The following is a 20,534-nucleotide window of genomic DNA, read 5'->3' as shown; positions in this document are numbered from 1 at the left end:
TCTAGTGCCTACAACACAGGCTTATAAGTAAACAGAGCCATAGATTATATATGTTGGTTTTTTCACAGGGAGCCTATTAGGCTATTATTTTAGACCAGCTGCTTCACTTCTTCTACTTCTTCTTTACTGTATTCTTATGAATTTCCTGCATGATTTCCTATCTATATACTTATGTCACTATTCTCTGTACTACAGTCAATGCCACTGGCATGCAGTTTATCTGAATTTGCTCTGCTGTTTACATCCTTGTCTTGCCCTATTTCTGCTGATATTCAAAGTCAGCGAACTAAAAGAATTCAAATATTTGTCAAAGCTTTCCTTGGCAGGAAATCAGGATGCTCACTGATCAATTACTTGATATATTATACATCCTATGAGCAAGTGCTTACATATATGGAAGCTATTACTGCAAGGAAAAAGCAGAGTCAAGAATTGGAAAGGATTAGATAGAAGAGATTAATGCACTTAGTAAATATTGAAAGGCCCAAACACAGAAAATATTTTAATACCTCCTGTCACATTGGTCACTCTCACCTTATGTTTGGTCCCCTGTATTCTGTAATTTCACACCATAGTCTTTGGATTAAGCTTTGAAATACCTTTCACTGCTACCATAATACAAATCTATTATGACAATATCATGCTTAATCTGACCTGCACTTATGTAGAATTTCTATGTAGACTTTTGTAATTTGGGTAAATTGATAATTTTTCTCAATTGTGTTTTGTACCTGTGCAAACACATGAATATCGTGTTTTAGTGATTTTAAGCATGATTGATAAAAATACTGGATGCTGAAAATTTCAGCAGGAAATGGAGCTCTCTGGATAAGGTTCTGTTATGGTATAAACTGTGTTTTCGTTTTTTAAGCAATGATAACAGGCAAAATCTGTAGGCCAGACAGGAAATAGTCATCAGAAGGAAGCTTCTTTCTAAGAAAAAATTTGACACACAAATTTGTTGAAGAGGTTGTAGTAGAACCATTTGTTTTGAGAACAAAAGTAATCACAATGTTCGTAGGGCAATCCTCAGAAATTTGAAGCTAGTTAAAAGACAAAGCACCAGGTTGCTACTAAGCTCTCAAAATTGGAGAATGACACAGTAAAAACACATGGATGACACAGCGTTGTAAGATTACAGTTATGATAAAAGACAGACTTCTAAATGTAAGAAAAGCCTGATTTCAGGTCATCATTCAACCTCTCCTGCAACAACTTCTGTGATATCTTTGTACCTAAATAGTCAGATGCCAGGGCAAGATATTTAAAGCTGTACATTTGTCCTGAGAAGAGCCCTCATAGTGCTGCTTTGTGAACACTCTGACAGAGGTGGAGAAATCAGTAGTTATGAGTATATCTTAAGATATATATGTCTAATGTATGGAATTCATTGGAACAGTACTTCTTTCATGGCATGTAAATCAATTCAAGCTTTTTAGCATCAGCATTTTTCAGCTATCTAAATTTTGTCCCAAGTCAGCTATTTCGAAAGTGTCTAAAAAATATTTCTTAAAGGACTTCTGTGCAGCACATTTTAGGATACAACTCTTTGTACAAAGCATGTGTATAAAGTCTTTCATCTTGACGATGCCTTACAATCTGAAAATTCCCTGCACAAACTGTTGCCAAAGTGTTGATATCTGAGAGGGTCTAGTGCCCTGGTCCAGGCGGGGATACATGACTGGACATAACAGTGTAGCTTCTGTGGCCAAACAGAAAACTGTAAACATTGAAGAATATGATGCTAAAGGAAAAACTGCTCTATAAAATGTATTTGGTTTTATTATCTTTAGAGTTATCGGTACAGTTTATTAGCGAATGTTTCCTTACCTTGAGTTTTGCACAAAGGGCCTGATCCAGTATTGACTTAGAGTTGAATGAGAGTTGGAGAGGCATATTTACATTTTCTTAGATGTAACTGGGCAGTTCCTAGGACAGAGAATCCCCAAGCTTAATTAGGAGAGTTGATTCTACATTTCTGTTTGAAATAATGGTAGGGGAACTTTGACTTTTCTACGTTTTAAATGCCAGTCATTTTCAGTTTAGTGTAATTTGATATAGGTTTGCTTTTGATGTGAATTGTCTCAAGAGTTAAAATTTCTTTTCAAATTAAAAAAAATATTTCCAAACATTCAATAACATTTCCAAATGTTTACTTGCACTGGCGGGAGGGGTTAATCTGGACACTTCCAGTGTAGAGTTCAACAGAAAATAAGCAAGCTGTAAAAAAAACCGAAATAGGTCAGGTAGACGCAGTAATAATTCTTGTTATTTTCCCAGTCTTAATTTAAGATGGGATTTTTTTTTTTTGTATACAATTTCATTTCTGTCATCATGGCAGTATCTGGTGCTTTCTAGGAATTAATTAAATGGCCTGACTAATGTGTCGCATACACTTCACTTTTCCCATCATCTTTTCCCCGTAAGGAGAATAGAAGGTTCTTTATTTAGAAATTGAGATTTTTTTAAAAAATATATTCTTCTATCTGTTTATTACAAAGAAGGCAAACTCAGAAAAGATGTATGCCTTGTACTTAAGTATAGTTTGGTGTTTCTTGTAAAAACATTGATTAAAAGAATCCTAACAAAATACTTTTTAAAGTTAGTATCCTGTATTTCTGGCAAGAAGCAGAACTATTGCAGGTCCAAGTTTACTTCTTTTTCATTTTGTTTCAAATTGCAGGTCTTTCAAACTAGTAGCTAGATAAGTTTTCCTGCACAAACCTAAGTTGTAGAACTTTGAGTTAAAAACAATAATTAAATATAATAGGAGTATGAAATAATTTGTCAAGTATTTGTGATTTTGTAGAGGAAATTCCTACATTTTTGTTTTTTGGGAAATTATTGAGCCCATATTGCGATATATATATTTTTTAACAATCTATCATAACTATTTGTGTAGAATGTACGTTGTCCAAGAGAGAGGATCTTTCTATGGATGTGTTCTTTAAGTAGAAGTTAAATAAGACACACATGCTTTTTCATAAAGACATACGTGATTTTTGAGCAACGTAATTTTTTTATTTCATACTTGTTCTGTCTTGTTTAACTCCACCTATTTAAATTTCATATTTCTCAAGCTTAGGGTTTCATACTAAATATGAATCTTTATAAACAGGAAGGTTGCTGGTTAAAAATTTGGAATTTTATTGAAGAAATGTTTCTCTTTTGTATAGGGCATACACTTTTTTTTCATAAACAAGATCTTGATACTTGTTCTCCAAATTCAGTTTTGATTCAGGTTTGATGAACATTGAACTTTAGAAGCCAAACTATATCTGTTTCAGTGATGTTAATAGATAAATTTGGAGAAGTTGGCTATATACCTTGTTATACTGATCTGTAGTTTTATAAGAAATTTTCTGAACAAGGAGTGTTCATTTGGCACATTTCACATCACTAAAATGCAGTTATGGATGCTAAAAAATATAATATGCAAAATCTTACTTTTAAATGTGAATATCTGATATCAACACTCAGATTTAATTGGGTTTTCATCTTTATTTAATTTACTCTTGAGTATGGGTAGCTGTGAGAATCAGTTTATGCTTGTAATTCTCCTCCCCCATCCAGTGTACATGGCTGAACAAAAAAGGAAAGGTGACTGTCATACTTCCAAGCAGCACATTTTTAGAAGGTCAGAATAATTTAATTCGTTCTCAATAACGTAGTTTTTCTGCTCATGCTTTTTATTGACAGTCTTTGTTTTTTAAAGAACCTTCATTGCTTTCTTATTCAAACAAAAATGTAGCAAAGAAACAGATGTGTCCCATATAAAATATGCAATAAATCTTGTCTCACAAATTCTTTGCTCTGAACTTTCTGACAGAAACTGTCAAGTATCCACTTTAATTCTAGTATAAAATGTTCACTTTGTGTCATGGCGCCAACCACCATATGCTGGAATAAAGTCAGTAACCAGCAATAAAAATACGCACCTTTGAAACAGTACAAGCAATCAACAGTGAGAAAGGTCTATATAAATCTATGGAGAACTAATCTCAGCTTTGCCACTATCCTGCTGTGCATTTACAATGAGACTTTGCTCCCGACCACCAGAAGTGGCTTACTTTGCAGGAGAAGTGTATCCTAATGAGGGGAAAATGGATGGAAAACAAAGCAGCAGCTTTTAAGCCCCCACCCCCATCCTTCGGATCACCTAGAAGAGCGTGTCCTAGTGTGTTCAAACATGTGGGGCCACTACACTTCACGTCTTGCTGTACTTTAGCTGTTCATGTGAAACCAATCTCGACCGAGCTCAATCAGCAGAAATGACTTTAGCTTCATAAATCATTGTTATCATTCCACAGGAGGAGGCAATGCTATGGCTTTTCTTTCCTGAAAGTTTTCAGGCCACAAATTTCACAAGCTTTTCTGAAATTAGTTTCATTATATTTCTTTAATTATTCATTCTTTACCCACCAGTTTAGCTGTTGGTTCACTTTTTGTTTTTATATGCTTCGTATGTTTTTGACAAGACCTCCTGCTTAATATTTGGTTTAATAATCATTCAACTGTTTAAAAGTGTTGTCCTTGGTATGAAAATGGGCTGATCCTTAAAGTTTTTACTTCTGCTTACAACAGGAGATTGTAATTACAGGTAATCTGGATAGTTAGTTTTCCCAAACACAGAACAGATTAGATTTACCCTTGTTCTGTTTGAAAGGATTGGAACTAATTTTTCAGTTCCATAAACTGTTTAGATACATTTAGTCATCTCAAAAATTAATCTTGGAATTAGACCATAAGAGTTTATGAAAAAGAAATTAGGATTAGAATATGTTTCTCTAGTGTTCAAGTCCTAATAATCTTTGGAAAATATTTATTCTTTGGAACCATAAGTGTGGGAGAATGAGGAGTTAATGGTTCTCAGTTGCATTTTAACAGAATGCAGTTTCAAATCATTTAATTGGAATAAATTGAAAAATGTAATGCTAATTTGTGCTTTGTAATTAATAACTCCAGAACACAGGAAAGTAAGACTAGTGTTAGTCCTAATATTAATGAAACTATTACCTTCTTACGTAGAAGTTAACTGAAAAAAATAGCTTTAATTTAAAAATCTAGTCTCATAGAATGTAATAGAAGCATCGTACAAAGAAACATACGTTATAAGAAATATGGCCCTTTATGAAAATAAATATGAAAATTCTTTTCTTCATAGCTGGTTCTAATGTTCTGGTAAAATGATCTCCAACGCTTTTTCTGACACATTTATAGACAGCATTATCACTTTAAAAAGAAAACATAATTTCCTAGGTTTTTTATTACCTATGATAATAAACACTTTCTTGAATGTGTTGCTTGAGTGTTGTGTGCCTCTGTGTGTGTACAAATGTCTACAATGTGTTATGGCTTTCTAATATTAAAAATACTGAATCTTTTTATAATGTTTAACAATTTCTGTATGGTAAATGTTAATTAATTAATCCTTACTCAGTACCTAAGACACAGGTTGGTAACTAATATTCCTGATTACTTGTGGAGAAATCTGTTTCTTAAGCAGGTTTCAGAGACCGCATGGAAACTCTTTGTACAATAGAAACATTGGTACATCTTCATTGCTAGATATAGGTTTCTTAGTTAACAAATAATTTTTATACCACTGCAAAGGAAAATAAACTTGTAAGGACTGTTCCTGGGAAGCATGATTAAGACCTCATGGCAGCAAGTGTTCTGAAGATTGTTTTGAAAGGATTTAAAATGTCTATACCAGTATTTAAACCATCTAAAAAAATCGCATAGCCAAATCCCATGTTAAAAATGTGACATTTTCTAATTTCAAGAGGAGGTAAAGGAAGTGAGGCTTATGTGATCACACTGCCCACTGATTGTTCCCCTGCCAATAATTTTTAATGCATTGGCCAATTTTGACCAAATGTGACAGAGTTACAGATCCTAAGATATTAAGCAAAATAGACAAGAGTGACCCTATTAGCCTTCCAGGGAGAGAAAGACTTTATCATGAACTCAACCCTAATTACACATTAATGAATCCATCTGGGAACTAACTTGAAAATACAGATCCACAGTAGGCCAAGTTTCATTGATTCCATTGCTCCCAGGCCTTCTTGCTTAACTCATACCATAGAAGAAAGATCTCTTGATGGGCACAGGCTTGTTTGGTTTAGGGGGTTTTGCATTCTAGTATACTGGAGTAGAAAACTATATTAGACACACAATGAAATATTTTCATTTCATTTCCAGGCTGTCTGTTGAATTCCATGAGTTCGTAAAGCCTACCAATTAGAAGTTAGTAACTAGATGAAGAAAGTAAATCGAGTCATATATATTATAAAAATTAGTCACTAGGAATACGTATGTTGAACACTTAAGATTTTTTATTATTTCTGAAATATAAAATCTTAATAAGACAAAAAAGCTCCTGCGTGAGAATGGTGGACGGTAGCCACATGAAATAATTTGCAGTCATATTAAGTATGTATTTTTCAAATTCGAAGTTGAATACAATACAATGAAAAAAAAAAAGGAAAATGTTTCAGACTTGTGTATTACCTCCTGTTTGCTATGTTTATATCTGAAGTCAGTTCTTAAGTAATAAGAATCCTTTTATATAGACTAACTCAAAAGTAATACTATTTCTCGAAAGATAGTTATGTTAAAAGTAACTCAATATAGTAATGTAGAAACGGCAGAAAATTCAGGTTGTATGTATGGGTCTAGATAGATAGATTTTTTTTATTGAGTATATCTCTTCTTAGAACAGAGTACAAGCCTCCTCTAGAATTTCTGAAACTTCATACTTTGCTAAAAATCTTTAAGGCTAATGAGAAAGCCTATTCAATAATTAGAATGTAAAGTATAAATGTCTGAAATTATGAAATTAATTTTTACTGTGTCTAATTTCTGATAACTTTTATACCTTCTGTTGCTATGTGCTTTGTTATAGGATGTGTTTTCAGAAAGTAAAACAGTTCTAAAATTGGATTTGATATGTATGAAATGTAAAACTTCATCCCGGTAGCATATATTACTAAATTAGAATTTAAATTTCCATGTCTTTAACAATTCCAAACCCCCAGTTTCCATACTCAGTGCCTTACTTATTCTTGGTAGTCAAGCCATGTTTTTGACATACAGTATATTCCAGTTTGATAATGGGGGGGGGGGGGGTGTGCAAAAAAACAAAAAGAGAAATAGAGACGATCAATTTTCTGATTTTACATTCTTTTGCATTCATATTTGTATTTTTATGAATACTTTTTTTATTTGTGCTTGACATTCGTTAATTTGTTTAAAGCATTCTTTTAATTTTATTTCCATTCCTTTAAAATTCACATTTCAAGAAAGCAGATTCTGGCAGTGCCAGGTAATGAACTAAACCTTCATATATACAAATTGTTCATTTATAGCATTTGCAATGTATTCTATTTATGAGCTTTTTATACAGGGCCTTATCTTTTTTCTAGACAGTAAGATAACACTAATAATATTAAATGGATGTTGATTATATGTATGAACACTTTGCATAAATTGTTAGCCACATGCAGTTGGCTTTGCTATCATCAGCTAAATGATAAAACCTCACACTACATTGAAAACTACAGATTGTTTAACATGATAAATTAAGTGGCTGGACACCTTAGCTATAGTAAAAAAAAATAACCATAGACTTGATTTTTATGCATAAAAACTGCCCAAATTATGCAATTGATATAAATCTTAGGATTCATCGAAATGATTTTTCCATATGGCTATGTGCTGTTGTACAGCATCTGGCTGGGATGGAGTTAATATTCTTCATAGCAGCTGGTATGGGGATGTGTTTTGGATATGTGGCTAAAACAGCATTGATAACAGAGGAGTGTTTTGGCTATTGCTGAGCAACACTTGCACATTGTCAAGGATTTATCTTTTTCTCATTCTGTCCCCACAGCAAGTAGGCCAGGGGTGGGCAAGATTTGAAAGGGGACACAACCTGGACAGCTGAATCAAACTGACCAAAGGGAAATTCCATGCATGTAATGTTGTGTTCAGCAATAAAAAAGGAGAAAGGAGTTTGGCAGAGGTAGTGATTGCTCCAGTGATGGCTGGGCATCAGTCTGCTTGTGGGAGGTGGTGAGTGATTGCCCTTGCATTACTTGGTTTTTTCTTCCTCTTTGCTTCACTTATTGAACTGGTTTTTCTTGACCCATAAGTTTTTCTCACTTTTGCGCTTATTCTCTCTCCCATCCCACTGTGGGGGAAGGAGGACAAGTAAGCAGGTGGTTGTGTGGTACATAGCACTGGCCAGGGTCAACCCACCATGACTCTAAACCAACAATCCTCAGTAAAGCACACTTTCGTTAGATTGCTCGTGATAGTTCTCTGCAGCTCAAAGAACTGCCATGTGCTAGCAAGCACACCGGCATGAAAAATTAGTTTTCGATCTTATTCCTTGTAGTCCAGTAAGTCTTGAGTAAATGATTTCCTAAAAATTAAGTCTATTTTGGAAAGTTTCACTTGTAACAGATCTATTGAAACCCAAACCAAAGAAGGCCAAATTCATGCTATGTTGTTCGTGCTGTTCTTTGTACTACTATGGTGTTTAGGAGCTTAAACATGTCCAGAATTTTTTACAAAACCAGAGAACATCTATATTGCTTTTGATGATCCTCTCTAGTCTTTTTGCCCACCTAGAAGGTTTTGAGCTTTTTCTTCCATTCTGCATAGTCCCTGATTAAACAGGGTTATTAAAAAGTTTCCCTTGTATGCCAATTGTGCTTGAGGGTGGAGATTATATATAGTATACTTTTAGCCATAGAGTCTTCTGAGTTCAGCTTCTGACACCCAAGTGTATCAGCAATGAGTGGCTTCTATGAGATTTGGATCTCTGTTATCAAATGGCGGCATGTCTTCATCATTAAAAAATACTAAGAATATAAGATCTATTGATGCTTGTTCTCCTTACTCAGTAATGTCATAGAATGTGACATTTGGCACATTGGAAAAAGAAAACCTGACTGAACCTCTCTGGGGATATACTTTTCTTCTTCAACCCTTGACTAAGGGGCTAGTATGTTTCTAGGACGTGTTTCATCTTTTGACTACCTTTCAGCATGACTACTTAAGAGGTTTGAGTCTTGACTAATAAGGAAGGTGAGTTCTAGTGAGCCTAGAAAATATGGTAATAACCTTTTGTCACTGTTTTAACAGCCTCTGGCCAGGCTCTATAAAGTTCAGAGAGAAATTTCATGAGGGGGTTTGTTGTGGTTTTGTATGTTCTTTTTTGTTGGGGGGATGGGTTGTTTTAGTTTGTTGGGTTTTTTTCTTCATTTCTCTGTTTTTGTCCATGTCTTATCCTAGACTCTGTCTTAACTGTGGTTGGTTGGAAGACTTGAGTCACAAAATACCCATTTCCTTCCTTGTTGAGGAAAATACAATGTTTCATTGAAACCTTTAATGGCACCATTGATAGTTATTGCAGTTTATAGACAGGGAGAAAAGAGCAGGATATTACAAATTCTGAGTGGAGAATTACTTAGAAATTGCATGGAAGATTAGAGAATTGCTGTGGTTTCTTCTCTTACACATTATGTAGTATTTGTAACTCCTATTTACTTTGAGTTTGTTGCGTAGAGTTGTTCATTTGTTTTCTTAACAAGTTTCAACATTTAAATTTCAAATAAATGCTTTTAAATAGTTCCTTGTTGTACATGCTTTGGCTAAATATGTGGAAAATACCATTTGTCATATACGGTTATTTTCTTCCTTCATCTTTTCCCTTATATTGGTACATAAACACACACACTGTTATATTAATGTAAACTTAAACTTTGTGTGTTCTTCCTAGAAGTCACACATTTTCTTCTACTTTCTATTACAAATTAGAATTTCTTTCCTTTATCTTCCCTTATTCTGTTCCTACAAGATTAAAAAACAGTAAATCAGGTCTTAGCACCTAACTATAAATATATAAGCATGTTGTTCTTGTTAGTTATTGTGTTCTTGTTCATGTGCAGGGATTCAAGGATATTCATTTTCTGTTGTAGCTGTGAATGTAGCTATGTTGGGAAATTTGCCTTGTTTAACATTTTTTCGTGTCCTTAAAAAAACAAGAAAGAAATTATTAATGTAATCATAAAGTGTACAATTTTATACACAGTTCAGCTTTTATCCATCTTTATTTTTCTCTTTGTAATTAATTTAGTATCATGATGAACCATCAGAATTCCAACCTGTGTTCCCTACTTTAATGATATAAAATGAAAGAGCTGTGGAAATCATTAATTAGTGTAGTAGGCTAAATTTAGCAGAATTTCTCAGGAGCCCGAGATGAATACAACAAAACAGAGCTGCCCTGTCTATTTTGATTGCAGCTGTCTTGCCACCAAGATTCGAGGCAGAGAATTCAATGGTATAGAATTAATTGTTTTCCCTTCAAAGGGCACACAACATTGTTTCTGGCTTTTGCCAAACTGAAATAATCTGAATAAGAATTTCCAACAGACTTGCCCAATATAGGTAAGCATATGAGTTGAAATGAATTTGTTTCCTTAACAGCAAATGTTCTGAAGTAATCCAGATTTTAAATTATTTTAACTGTCTTCATACAAACCTCGGTTTCAGTAGCTTTATAATGAAATGGAATCATTCAGGATCAGTTTCTCAGTGACCTTGTCTATGAACTCAAGTTTGTAACTGTATTTCAACAAGTCAATACACTCCTATAGACAGAGCAGCAGAAAATCCAGATCTTTGTATAAAAAAGTGTCTGAATTCTGTTTATATTAACATTTGCACTTACAGGATTGTTCTAAGGTGGAATAGGAATAATGTTTCCACATTAGTATTGGTTTACATATAGGGTATTCTTCTGCAGCTAAAGTTGCTCCACTGTATCAAGAAGAATTGATCAACATTTTGTGAAAAAACTAGGACTTTTGCTTGAGTATCCAGCTCAGGAAACATTTTCAAAAGTAGAGAATGCCCATCCTTTGAAAATTAAATCCTTTTAAGTAGTTTGTGTGAGCATTCTGTGACAGAGGGGCTCAGATTCACTAACCATATTTCAAACTCTTGGCTGCTTTTTCAGAAAAAATCATGTACATACCATACATTTAAAACTTAGTACATGTGTTTTCACTTTCCAGCTTCCTGAACAAAATGTGATAGCGGTATGGAACAGTTGGTGTTAACTATGTTTGGTACCTGTTCCATTCCAATTGAACTTCTAATTATTTGCACTGCAAAAACAGATTTAAATTTGTAAGTTCTGGTCTGTGACAATAAAGAAACATATACAACTTAATGTTCTTTTTTAAAATCTGAAAGACAGTTTAATTATTTACTTTTTATTCGGATTAATGTCTACCACTATATATTATAGTATGGATTTTAAATGACTTTTCAAATCCACTAAAGTGTATCGTACATTAGAAGCATTCATTTAGGTACAAGAAATAAATAAAAATAAAAAATTAGCATATTTAGTCTACAACCTATCCAATTTTGAATGTATAAGATGTTAAATCTGTGGAAGCTCTAAAACAGTAAGGCAGTAATTTGTATCTTTGAAATGTTTTTCATTGGCAGCTAAAGAAGAACGTAAAAAAGAAGAGAGCAGTTTGGAAAATGCACAAAAATGGTAAGGTTTTTGCTAGCGTTTTCTAACAGTTTGTTTTGGTCAAAGATGTTATTGATCTTAGGAATTACACTAAATAGGAAAAAGGATCTGTACTTCAAAGAAGTAATACGCTTTCTGAAAAATTCTTATGTAGTCTTCCAGGAAAAAGTTGAGTTGAATTTTTAGCCAAACGATGTACTGTGTTTGAGGTTTTAATTACTGTCAACATTGAAATGAATCAGAGTTTTACAGAATATTGTAATAACTGATTAACTACTTAATGTATTTCATCATCACTGAACATCTTCAGCACTTAGGCTGTTGAACACAGTGTACTAAGGAATGAATGAAATCCTAATGTTTTTATTGCCTGAACATCTCTGCCTTACTTAGGCCAAAGGAGGCACAACAGGGGAAGAAGTGGCAGAAATTGATTTTTAGATAGACAGTATAATATTTCATAGGTTAGTATTTCTAATAAACTCTGTTTACCAAATTACAGTTCTGTGAGAGTGAAGGATCTGTCTTTAACCTTGTTCATGTTAGCTGTGGAACTGCTATAAATCAGCTGGGGTAAATTAATTTTTCACTTTTTATCAATATTCTTCGTGGGCACCAAAGGCAGATCTGTGGTAATCTGAATTTTTATGTTACTTTTCTGAGCCCAGAGTCACTCCACCTAGGAGAGGCATGTAGGTAGTCTTCCCAGGCAGTCAAGAAGAAGAGGTGGGCACCTCCCAAATGCAGTTCAAGTCTCAGGTGAACAGTTTCCTTTTGCTTGCAGAAGGTGCCTGAATTGGCTGAAGTAGTGGCTGACGTCAGCTGGGGCTTTACCTCTTAATTTCATTTGTCAAGGGTGGCTGGCTGGCTTGTTTTCTTTCTACCTAGCTACAAACCTACCTTTTGTAGTGCAGTCTCTTTCATATTCTGCTTGCTTTGTAGCCTTTCTGGAGCAGAATAGACTCTCCAGGGTGTGGAGGGATACTTAATTTGCAGTTGGCTTAGGGAATTAGCTGTTTGATACGGACTTTGGGTTTTTCAGTTGCTAACTAAACATTCATTTATATTACTGCTAAAAAGATGTGTAACATTTGAAAGTCAGAAAGCAGCCTGGGAAGCTGGATTAAGCTGGGTGCAAGTAAAACAGTGCTACTGAGGGAAGGGCTGAAGATGAAACATGAAGAGGGGATGAGGAATAAGTGTCAGGATGAAGGCAGAGTGGGAGAGAGGGTGCAGGAATTCAGGATCCCAGAGCATTCAGAGACAACTGTACCAGCTGCAGCTGGGATGGAGAAGGGTTCTGTTAGGAAGAACAGAGAACGATGTTACTGGGGCTGCTGTTACATGAAGCGAACCTGAGAAGAGAGTTTCTGGTCTTGCTGTTCCTGGCTCAGCTGTCCTAGTCAAGGGCTATGAGCAGCTGAGGAATATTTGGCGCAAGTGAATGTAATGGAAATTACCTTGCCCAGTAGACATAAACAGTTTTAACCATGTGATTATGACTAAGATAATTTAGTACTTTTAGGGTTTGAAATCCCAGAATGTTTTACACATATATTCAAAGCCGTATTCATTTTTTCTTTCTTTATTTATTTTCTCTTCGTAGTGTCACTATAGGGCCCTTCAACTCTGAATGCTATCGGCTTATTCATACTTACTTCCTTGTGATTCCTTTACCATGGATCACCAAATAACTTGAAATATAGTCACATGTTTCATACAAAACCTATGTAAGAAATGTAAAAAGTTAAAGTTATCATATATGAGGATTTTAAAAGCTATTATATTACTAGGTCACCTTGAGCAGTGTGTGATATCCTTCAGCATGTCCTAGAAGGTGTATCCATCCTTAAAGCATCAAAAAAACCAGAGCATATTGGCTCGTGTAGCTAAAATCCAAGCTTCTCTACTTTGGGGGTAACTGTATTTTTCAATGGCTACTTTATATTCTTCAAGCCTAGCTAAATGCTTGAATCTCAACCTAAGGCAAAAACCTTGACTCTAACCTTGGCAATTCCATACAAAAGATTGTAATGTGTACTATGCAAATGCAAGTATAAGTTAAGAAAGGAATATTTGCTGAAGCTACATCTGTTGCTCAAGTAACATCTGTTGAATAGTTGGGAACTCCTTACAACTCTTTAAAATACCTCTTACTGATTTTATTTTCAAGATTTACTCATCCTCTATTCTAGTTTTAGGACCTATTGCCAACTATAAAGAAGAATATACCTTTATTTTGCTTAAATAAAATCAAAATTTCAAGAAAAATCAGTTATTTTGAAATATGTTGTTACCTTTTTCTTTAAGTTACAGTATTATTTTTCATAAGTAGCACCAAATATTTCAGGACTATTGCATCTACTTTGCAGAGAAAAATGATTCAACCTTTACAAAAGTCAACATACTTTTGTTTTGCTTAGATAAGTCTTCATGTACCTAGTCATGTGAATCATTCCATTTTATCTATGCAAAGCAGAGTCATAAAGGTTAAAAATGCCCAATCAGTTAAAATGCTATCAGAATTATTGTTTATAATAAAAAAATACTTTGTAAATATCTGTATAGCTGTATAGCAATTAGGTGGCCACATTATAAAATAAAAAAGCATTAAAATATTGTCAATGTATTTTCACAAGATTAATTATCTACTAATTGACACGTGTGGAAGAAGATTATTTATTTTCAGTAAAAACTTTGCAAACTTACTATTGGCACTGTCTGTGGCTTTTTTTGTTGCTACTCCCAGTTGTCCCTAAGTACTTGGAGGTTAGCTTTAATCAAGCCTGGACACTTTTTCCTGACTTGGCATGCAACACCTCCACAGTCCTTCAATAAAGACAATTGGGAGAATAAGATCTTCATGGGGTATCGCAGAATAAAATTAAAGAAATAGATATAGCATTTCCTGAAATGCGAGAAGTTAAGTTTTTCTCATTAAGATTGAATGCCCATGATTTGCCTGTATGACATCTCCCTATGATGGCTCGTGACGCTTTAAGTTCTCCTCCTGGGAATGGGGTAGATGTTGGAAGGTTACTTATATAAAGCATGAATTGCTGCTGTAATTTCCAAGGCTAAGGGGAAGTTACGGTATTATAATTACCAGCCTTGACTACTGAATCAGGAACCAGCCCTCAGAGAAACTGTTTCCCCAGTGGGCTCATGTGTTGACAGTTTTTTCCCACCTCCCTTGTAGCTTTGAAGAAACAGTGGGATACTTTGGGATAAAGCCAAAGCCTGGAGAGAAGGAGATCACACCAAACTACGTTTTCACGGTGTGGTACGAATTCTGCAGTGACTTCAAGACCATTTGGAAACGAGAGAGCAAAAGCATTTCCAAGGAACGGTAAGGTTCTAATAAAGTCATTAATACCATTTTAGATGTCTGGGAAACTGTTCCTTCTCAAACCCAACAAATTATACTCCTATATTTCACAGGCGTCATTGTTTTCTTTCAGAACTAATGGACATCAAGGAAAGATTATTCCCTCAGGGTGCGTAGGAAAATTCACCAAAGGCATGCTGTCCCACAAAAAGATAAACACATATAATCTGATAAATTACACTTTTGTAACCCTTTCCAATTACTAGCTAGTAAAATGAAAGGGGAGCTGTGCTAATTTGTAACAGATTGCTTCTCTGTGCATTTTCATGTTGAACTAGCCTAAATGAGGCGATATTGCTGTCGCAGACAGTACAGACAAATAAAAGTGAATGCTTTTCCAGTTAATATACTGCACTTGCATCAAAGGGAAGCCCCAGAGATTCAGGCCACACTTAGCACAGTGTCGAAGCCCCACACTGAATTTACAGCACTACTTCTGACTTCTGGTGTCCTGCTGAGGACATCAAACTGCTTGCCGCTAGATCTCACCACAGTCTCCTGATTTTATTAGCTAGAGTGACAAAAAAAATATCACACTAAAAACCTTCAATTTGCTCGATTTTCTTAAAGAAGCTTAATATCTTTTACAAAGAAAAAACAATTCCATTACCAGTGCATCATGCTTACCATATCTCAATTCATTTGAAAAGCCCCAGAGAGTGGTAATGTGGTCATACTTTGGAAAAAAATAGATTAATCGCTTCCAGCATGAAATATAAATCCAGAAGCTTATTCCAAATTGACACAGATTTAGAGAAAAATGTCTTTAAAAGTGTCAGCAAAAGTAGTATACTCCTTTACTCTTACATTTTCCACTTTACTCCAAATCCGTGGGCCTTTTAGGTTCATGTAGAAGTAGATTTTTAAAGGACAAGATGTAGAAGTCATCTATTCCCAATTATTAACTTTATCAACATCGTTTTACAGATATTACAGATTTTAAACACTTGAAAGTGGTAGCTTTTTTATCATCTGTGTTACTATTAGATTGATTGTAGAAGCTGACAGCCACAAACATTTACAAAGACTCTTTTGTGTCTCAATCAATATGCAGATTTGTTTTGAAATACTCAGTAGCAGATTGCTATAAGCATGATAAGGATCATCTCAGGGATATATTTTCTGCTGAATCATGACTTATTTTTGTCCTCAAAGCAGTTAGGAGGCATAGAGATTAACTACCCAAGAAAAAAAATCTACACCATACATCCATTCCTTTTTATGTAATTAAGACCTTGCTCATGGCATATGATGATCCCTTCTAACAAATTTATTTTAAATGCCTTGTAAATGTTTTAACAGTACATAACTTCTTAAACTTTCTTAATACAACACTCAAGAAATCTTTGTTTGTCAGTAAACTACTATATGCTTTCCTACTGGACTGAGGTGAGAATTTCTCATGGTTTAATAAATATATAGATAAAATTACAAATGAAAATGCAGCACAGATATTTCATCAGCTCCTTTGATGGACACATTTATTTCTATTCATAGATGTAAAGCAATAGAAGTAGAATGAAGACCCCCAGTTACTATAATACTTCAAAGTACTGACACTTGCTGGATTATATAGACTGTTTTCCAGAGTTCGAATTATTTTTACAAAGTTTCATTAATCTCAAAAGGACAATTTGTCATCCTTTACATTCAGAATTTGGGTGATTCTTCAAGGTAATGAGCTGCTGAGATGCGGAGCCTTGTATAATAAGTAAATTAGAATGAAGAACTGTATACATCATCCTAAATTCTTTTGTAATACGCTACTGAAAAGAACAACATCACAAAAGCAGTAGATTAGAATGATGGAGAAGACATTTTCATCACCTGAAAGTGTCCTGTAAAGTCATGACCATTTAAGGGTTCTGTTTTACAAAGTATGAGACTAACAGTTGATGAGCTGCTGTCCAAAAAAGTTTGAAAGCAAGTAGAGAGTCATTGTGCACATTGGTAACTAAAAACCTTAGTATGTCAGGAATGGACAGCTGTCTTCCTTAACTGGCTAATTAATTGGATGCACTATTTGTTTTGCATTTTTAAAGATTGTAATTTAATTAAGAAAAACTGTTTATCATGAACCAGTTCTTTTGTTTTGAAGGAAATTTTAAAGAGGAAGAATTGGCAGCATAAGTCAATATTTTCAGATTTGGGTTCTGAAACTGAGGCATTGATATCTTTATGTGTACATGTTTACAATTGGATTACCCTTCAGATTTCAGGAAGAAATGCAGAAATTCAACATAAAATGTGTCTGAATTAGGTAGGCACATCGATACCGCAAAACGGATTTCATTGTTTACATTTATATAGGAATGTTAATATTGGATTTTAATTTGTCTCTCAAGAAATATGGCTCAGAAAATCCAAAATTTAATGATGATATGCAGAATTATCATTATGCAAAGATATAATTAAAATCTATTAGCTTAAAATTAATAGTAGAAAAACAAGTCAAAAGACCTATGACTCCAAAATTAAAATGTTATACTCAAAACTAACTTCTTTGCATTGTATAACAGACAACTTTAAAATCTCCGAATTTCAGAAGTAAATGACAGTCTCAGCTGCAAGAGCCTGTTTTGTCTAAAACCTGCTTGGCTCCCAATTGTAGCACAACTGCAGAAATCTAGTTAGATTTCTATGAGACTTTTTCTCAAAGTAAAGGAAGCCCTTTAACCGAGCTGCCCTGCATTTAACCTACCGTGAAAATAAATTAGCTGCCCTCAAAATATAGTCGAATCATTGTCTCTTTCCTGGACAAAATTTGCACACCATTTAGGAAAGCAAGACAGAGTTACAGATAGATAACAAACTGTGATATATGATATGGTATGATATGATATTATATGATATGATGATATGATATGATTGATATGATATGATGAATAAATTACTATAGACATTAAATGCGGAGAATTTTCAAAATCGTATTCCTGGTAGGAATATGATGACAATTTTCTTTCAGACATAGTATTCCCTTCAATACAAGAATGCAACTACAATACAATAAAATTTGCTTTAACAATCACCTCTTCATCCCTGACAAACAGCTTAATGTAAATGCACCATAATATTCACCAAATATTGGAAACAAATTTTGTTTCGTTTTGCCTCAAACCCCAGTTTTGTTGTTGACAGCTTTATAATCTAGTGTGTCTGTGCATGCAGGTACATCAACAGATTTTATGATTTCTTCTGTTTATAAAATACTGAATTGAAGACTAAACCAAAGGTTTGGGGTTTTTTTGGCAACAAGGCACTTACACCATGGTAGTTTACATATAATTCCAGTCTCACTTCCTTTTCTTAGACTACTAATTTTATTTGTAGTGGCCATGTCTATGAATTCAGAAACAAAACAAGTATGAATTTATAGCATCTTAAATACATTAAATATATATGAAAGTCTATCTATAAATCTATTAAAGCATTTACCCTCTGTCAAAGTACTTTTTAAGAGATTATCCTAGCCGAGTCTCAATATAGGAAAAGAGAATAAAACCAGCAAAAATACTAAAAGCTTGCAGTGAGTAGTTTCATCACAAACTGTGATTGTGTGTTTTACAACAGAAATGTGACAAGAATTATCATTATGTGTTTGTGGGTTTTACCCTTTTAATATGAAATAATTAGATATAAAGGGATTTATTGCTGTTAATTTGACCCGCTGCTTACACTGCAAAGATTGCTACAATAATTACTGTACTGAATTAGGCCTTCTCTTTCAGATTGAGCAGACATAGATATCTTATAGGTCAGAATTTGGAAAAGAAAAAGAGAATTGAAGTTTCAATAGCTGGAGAAGATATGATCATTATTTAATGAACAGAATTATATACTTTATCTTAAAACAACAGGAAAAAAGTCTGGGGTTTAATGGGACCTTTTATGAAAGGTCCTTTTTCAAAAATGCTGTCTTTATTCTTGAATTTCATCTCTAGCACAAAACACGTTGATGGTTTAGTCTTGTGATTACTTTTTTTGCCACAAGGGCAATAACAGGTTCAAAAAGCAGAAGCTCTGACTGTAGCAGTGTAGGTGGCTAATGACAAAGATGAAAATGTCCTAACAAAAGAAAAAACACTGAACAGTATCCAATTAATTTTTTTTTATATTAGTAAATTGGAGCTGGCTATAGCTTTCTGCCCAACTCTTCCATTTATTAAATACAGAACAAATTTTATTCATTGTACCTGTATTTCTGCACAGGAAAAGAGTAAGTCTGAGGAGTCCTTGTTTGGTCATAAGACATAACATATAAATCGCAAAATCTCTTAACAGTGCTGGCCAATACAATATTTAATACTTTTAACCACTGATTAAGCTAATTATGACACTACCTTGCACTTAACAAATGGCTGAAATTTGCCAGTAGCACTTGCTGCAGAGAAACTGGTGAGTTATATTTTCGTTTTCAGTATCACAGCGAGCAAGGAAGAGAAATAATCTTTGGTTCAAGACGTTATATCTGTCTTAGAAGATGAGGTTTATTTTATAGTTTGGTTTAAAAAATTAGTTTCTCTTTCATCTATCGTATGTCATGTATATGTCACCTCAGACAATGGGAGTCAGTAAAAGTCTATATTTGCAGGCATTTCGATCAATTTGTACCATGATAGAATACTCTCAGCATTAGTCAAACACTCCAAGGTAGGGCATCATCCAGGTAGGGCATCAACCATCTGCATGTATGATAAAAGATGAGTGTAACAGATGTTGTTTATTTCATTTGGTATTAAACTAGTGGTCTAATAAGGCCAACTGACATAACAACATAGATCAGTTTTAAGGAAATATTTGAAAAGGCAATGTATTTGTGAGAAAATTTGATCAATTAGTCCTACAGCATTACCAGGCTGGAGGCTAATGGTTCGCTGTCATAGAAAAGCTTTTGGAATGAGTTTAAGTTAATTGCAATTGAGTGAAGAAAGAGAAGAAAGTGACATTCTACATGTCTACATTCCACATGCATTTTGAGTAGATTTGAGGTGGCCAGTTTAGCCTTTGTCTGTAACAGAAAGATAAGGTACCTGATACATGAAAACTAATGAAGAGTTGTACCAAATTGTTAAGCAATGCAGAAGGAGAAAAAAGGGAGGATTTTTACATGTTTATGACATTAAGGTGTAGCTATGGGGCAAATTGAGAGGATAATTTGAAATTACAGTCTCGGGCTATGAAACAGAGATGGCTATTTCCCATATAGCATACAACAGATCTGGCAAAGTGCTATATCAAGGCACTTGCTCTTGGAAAGAAAAATAATGTTTCTTTTTGGATGTTATTAGGAAAGCACCATATGACAAAACAGAAAACATCACTGAATCATTAAATAAATCCACGGTTATCCATATGTAGTTCTTCTCCAAAAGGATGTGGTAGAGCTAGGAGAGGTAAGCATAAGAGCGCTCGGGTATAGAACAGCTTCTTCATAAGGAATGGTTTAAATCAAGGGGAAATCTTTGTCTTCAAAGGACCCTACTGAAAAGGACACTATAGGGATCTGTACAAGCATGAAGGGTGAATGACATATAGTCATTACATACCACATCTAGAACAACTGTTGAAGAGCATCATATG

General features: G+C 34.2%; 1 protein-coding gene across 1 annotated transcript in view; it reads left to right on the top strand.

The window, feature by feature from the left end:
- Positions 1–20,534, top strand: part of FMN1 (formin 1) — a 137,870-nt gene that overhangs the window by 109,851 nt on the left and 7,485 nt on the right. The window contains exons 14-15 of the mRNA XM_065636384.1: positions 11,536–11,587; positions 14,766–14,915. Of these exons, the coding sequence (XP_065492456.1) occupies positions 11,536–11,587; positions 14,766–14,915 (202 nt within the window). The remainder of the gene's footprint in view (positions 1–11,535; positions 11,588–14,765; positions 14,916–20,534) is intronic.

Source organism: Caloenas nicobarica, chromosome 5 (genome assembly GCF_036013445.1).
Source record: "Caloenas nicobarica isolate bCalNic1 chromosome 5, bCalNic1.hap1, whole genome shotgun sequence".
NCBI lineage: Eukaryota > Metazoa > Chordata > Aves > Columbiformes > Columbidae > Caloenas > Caloenas nicobarica.
This window is presented reverse-complemented; position numbering and strand designations above follow the sequence as displayed.